Raw genomic sequence first — 4,866 nt, 5'->3', positions numbered from 1 at the left:
CCTAACATCTTGTAAAACAAGTCTTTACCCAATCATACCCCACCACCTTAGTTGAGTTAAATCTTACAAAATTCGTTATGCAACAGAAAGAAACAATCAAAGAACCAGACAGAGACGATACAGATAAACAAGAGAGAGGTAGGGACGATAAAGGCAAAACAATAAAGAAGTAGAGATTTCACACCCAAACTGTTGATAAGTGATTCCTTGCCAGACAGAATGCCATCAAACAAAGTTTTCTTTAACCATCTTAAGAGATTCCTTGCTTATTTGGTGATGGTGGATCCTATTAGGAGGCATACCTTCATAACAGCCCAATATTACATTGCTTTGATATAATTTAGAAGGAATGTGAGGCTGATGTGACTTTCTGCTTCCTGGCTAATGGCTGCTGCTCTCCTAATATGGCTGCAGAAAAAAGGCCTCAGACCGTACAAAGGAGTTGAGCTGGATTGTAATTAAAAAGAAAAATTTGTTTTAATAATGAGAGCTGTTCAGACCCTCAAATATAGGTGCCTAAATATAGTTTTAAATAAAAGAGGACCGATTTTCAAAGGTGCTGAGCACCAAAGACTTCAGTGGAATTTGTGGGTGCTCAGCACTTCTGGAAATCAGGCCACTTATATATAGGTGCCTATGTAGATGCTTAGGTACTTTAGGTACTCATTTAAAAATCTTAGCCCTTCCCACCCAAAAACTATATTGGCTGAGAGTTAATTTTGACTCTTGGTCATACACAACCTGAGGTGATGTAACTGTTTTCCAAGCAGTATGTTAGATACATGTCCTGAATTGTGTGTTTGAGGGTTTTTTTGTTTTGTTTTTTGGGCCCACACTTGATAAAATCCAAGCACAACTTCAACACTGTGCAGTAGGTAGAACTGCACTGGGTACATGTATTGGGAGAACTGTGACTTTATTAAATGTAGATCTGACCTAGTGGAATCACCACAAGAGGGTGCCATTTACCTGAATTTAATATTGGCATGAACCAGACTCTAGGTCTGAACAATACCTGAAACTGTGTGTGTTGGGAATGTTGCATTTGGCCAGTTCAATGTGATGCACTGAACCATAATCTTATAAATTGGGGCCCACTTCTAATTTGTTTCTCTTATAACAAATAAGAAGGATGTGCAAAAAGTAATCTGAAATGAATTGGCTATTAGTCCAGGACTCTTTCACACTGAAGCAAACAGTTTGGATACAGATTTTGGATTAAATAGGTTTATGGGCATTTTATACAAGACAGTAGTACAGAAAGAAATGGATCAATCTTTTGCAGTTTGATTTTTGGCTGTGTCACTTGTAGGGAAAATACCTACCAGATAGTTATCAGTTTTTGATTTGTCTGGTATAGCGGAGTTTCTCTATCACTGCTGTTCCCAAAGCTCATTCATAGCATTGTGCCAAGGAGGCAGTGTTGGTATTTCTTTGGGGTACCACAAGAGCAAGTCTAACTTCTACTAGAAAAAGCTATAAACACATTTTTAACTGGTAACCCAGCTAATGATTCAATTAACTTCCCCAAAGATGTCTTTGAACACCACCATCCTTGCCTGAAAAGGAGTGAGCTAGTCGGATTAATCAAGGTCATAAGTTGGGATGAGAGTACTGATGGGGGTAATATATACATAGCAATATATCAGAAAGATTCTTCACAATATTACTTCTCTTGAAGAGCATCTCTCATAGAAAATGTATCCTATGATGACTTACAAGGTTAAAACAAAGAGGTAGATACCAGGGAGGAGGGCTAGTTTCAGGTAATATGGGCAGTCCAGACCAGTATTCACTGAGCTATGGTTAAAGGGTATTTTAAACATGTTTTGATACATATATACACACAAAAAAAAAAAATAAACATGCTTTCATATTCTTTAAATTCTGTGAATTATGTATGCGACTTTTGCCCTTGCTCTTCCTCACACCAGCTCTGAATTTTTATTACAACAAAAGTCATGCTTTGTGATACAGCTTGAGCACTAGAGGCTAGAGTGAGGCTATTGCGGTAGCAGGTGAAGGGTGCCAGAAAAAGTCATGCTGACCAGCTGCCTGCCAGTCAAGCTGAAGGGAGAGAACATCCATCCGTTCTGAACTGATGAACCCAGTGGTACATAAATCGTACCTCATTGGCTGAGTCATTCTCTCTCCTGTTTCATTATGTGTATATTTTGCATATGAAAGACTAAATCACAGTCAATACAGTGCTACTTAGTTTATTGTTAAAGATTTAGGTAGAATAATACTTTGCAGTTACATAGCTCTCTCCCTCCCACAGGAGTTCACTGTGTTTAAGTCAGAATCAATGAAATCTCACAACACCCATGTGAGGTCAGCAAGTATTTTCACAGATGTGGACACAGACACAGAGGTTGTGACTTGTTCCAGATCAGGCATGGAGCTAATGGTGGAGTCAGGACCTGAACCCTGCTGTCCCTCTGCACTATCAGAGAACTCTGCCTCCTCTTAAAAGGACGTTCACCTTTCAAGTGTCCATTCAACACTTAAATGTCAGTAGTGATGACTGGGGCCAATTTCTGTGTTTTGGCAGGAAAAAAGTGAAAGCTACATTTGCTGAGATTTTCATGTTCCGTCTAAATCCCTAGGGTGGGATTGTCAGAAGCACTCGGTGTTGACCTACCCCTGTTTCTATCAAAGCCAATGGGAGTTTCACCTGTGATTTAAATGGACGAAGAGGTAGGCAAATGCCATTCACTTCTGAAAATTGTATCTCCAGGTTTGAACAGGTCTTAATGAAAACATCAGTAATAGTAGTGTCCCAGTCCCTTTAAAGTATGTCAAGCCAATGAAGTTAATATTGCAAACCATGCTGGTTAACTTGAGAAAGCAACTAAAATGCTGTTCCACAAATATGACATGGTTAAAAGAATTAATGTGCATCTAATTCAGAAACTGCTCTGGAAAAGCATTTCTCTAAGTGAAGAGATTTCTCAATTTCAGACACTATTTCAGAAACAGACTTTTCCAGACTCACAGTGATAAAGTTTTCTGGTGCTGAGGGAGGCTCCAGTGTATCAAACTGAGACTGTAGTAGTTCGGGTGCCATAAAGTGTCCTCTCCTCTTCTCCAGGCGGCTGGCAATGAGTTCCATAGATCCATCCAAATGGATAAAAAGGACCTTCCCTGTGGCAGAGTCTAGCTGATCACTTTTAGAATACACAGCATCCCCTCCACTTACTAATATGCGTCTATACATTTTCTTCAGAGCTGAACAGGCCAGAATCACACTTTGTCCAGCTGACTCTTCTCTATCAAGAGAAGAAAATGTCAGTAGCAATAACTTAATGATATCATGCCCATATTTGGTGTATTCAAACACTGACTGATTGTTCTCAATAGATAGTAAGGTGGGCAACCCAACATGGCCTCACAAAGAAGAGGTGTAAGGATTTTTTCCTCATTTTAATGGGACTCCGATGTCAAATCTCTAACACAGGTAAGGACGCTTGCTTTTTAAAGATATAATTTCACCCAGTGTCCCTTTAACATCTCCATCTACTGGAGCCTTCATAATGGCCACCATCTTCCCAAATGTGGAAGCGTAATTAGATTCCAAAGAGAAAGCCATCAGCATTGCTCCTTAATTGCTGAGAAGGATGGTTGTTGGACAGCATGAGTCACTCTCCTGCCCCACCTACAAGCTGACTATAAGGGTCTGTCTAGAGTACAGTTCTATCCTGAACAATACACACGCTTCTTAACCGGTTCCACTTTCAGTTTTTGAAGATTTTGAACTAAATTGTTTGGATTAGCCATACTACTGTTAATATTAATGGGAACTCTGTATATATCCTGACCCTTTTAATAGTTACTCTGGAGGGTTGGATTTAGTGAAATTAACATAAATACACTCGAGTAATTCTTTAATTTTACTCTGGCAAGAGTCCTTTAAAGCTTCAGGTAACCACACAGCATTGGTGTTTGTTACACTGAAAATCCCAAATCCTGCCTTTCAGTTAGTTTTGGCATTAGACACCGTAAATGAACATAAAGGTTTGATGACTGAGATGTGCAAAATAAAAAAATAAACCCATATTCTGCAGTCAAATTGTGAACACATTATATGTAGTAGTAAACTAATGTTACTGCCCTCTATTATACATGGGCAGTTCTGTTACTTAAATTCCATAGGCAAATAGCCAGTTTGGACCCTGTTACTTGCAGGGTGCAGTAAGAGTCATTGACTCTTGGTTAAGGCGGGGCTAGCCCTTTCAAGGTTATTCCATTATTTCTGAATTCCATGTCCTCCCTGACCCTTCTTAAAAGAAACTACATCCCTTGCTTAATCCAGGGAGCTCAGCAGCCTCCTGCCCCTCTGAGAAGCAGCACATATGTGGAATGTGAAAGCTCCTTTTTCCTGTCTCTGTCACATCCAGATACTTAAATGAATCATCAGGATGGAGAATATATTGAGTATACAACTGACAAGCAGAGAAGGGTAAATGCTGCAAAACCCAAATCCAGATTTTGGTTCAGACCTATCTTTACTGATGAGGACCATCAACTTGTTACTGTAATGTATGTAATTGTCTGTGGGGAAAGAGGAGGGTGATTGCCATTGTGAATAAACCCATGCAAATTTAAAATGTAGAAAGTTAAAGTTCCAGGTTTGACTCTTCTCTCCCCCAAGCCTCATAAAATTACTTTTGCATTATTTTTCCCATTTTTTTTAACAGATCTAAATATTTGAGCTAGGATCACTATTTAGGAAGTGCACATCCTGCAAAGTTCAATGGCAAGTGAGTCAACTGGAGTAAGTGACTAATGATAAAATTTTCTAAAACATGTAAGTGACTTAGGAGCCTAATCATATGTTCAAAAGTGACTTAGGTACTTAAGAGC

At 39.2% G+C, this 4,866-nt stretch overlaps 1 protein-coding gene across 3 annotated transcripts in view; it reads right to left on the bottom strand.

Annotated features, from left to right (window-relative positions):
• Positions 1-584: 584 nt before the first annotated feature.
• Positions 585-4,866, bottom strand: part of IDNK (IDNK gluconokinase) — a 13,320-nt gene continuing 9,038 nt past the window's right edge. For all 3 annotated transcript variants that reach the window (XM_024218152.1, XM_024218154.1, XM_024218155.2), the window contains one exon: positions 585-3,272. In XM_024218152.1, the coding sequence (XP_024073920.1) occupies positions 2,894-3,272 (379 nt within the window). In that variant the 3' untranslated portion in view covers positions 585-2,893. The remainder of the gene's footprint in view (positions 3,273-4,866) is intronic.

The sequence above is a fragment of the Terrapene carolina genome, unplaced genomic scaffold (assembly GCF_002925995.2).
Source record: "Terrapene carolina triunguis isolate 2854851 unplaced genomic scaffold, T_m_triunguis-2.0 Scaffold113, whole genome shotgun sequence".
Lineage (NCBI taxonomy): Eukaryota > Metazoa > Chordata > Testudines > Emydidae > Terrapene > Terrapene triunguis.
The sequence above is the reverse complement of the archived record's forward strand: the minus strand, read 5'-3'. Positions and strand labels throughout refer to the sequence as shown.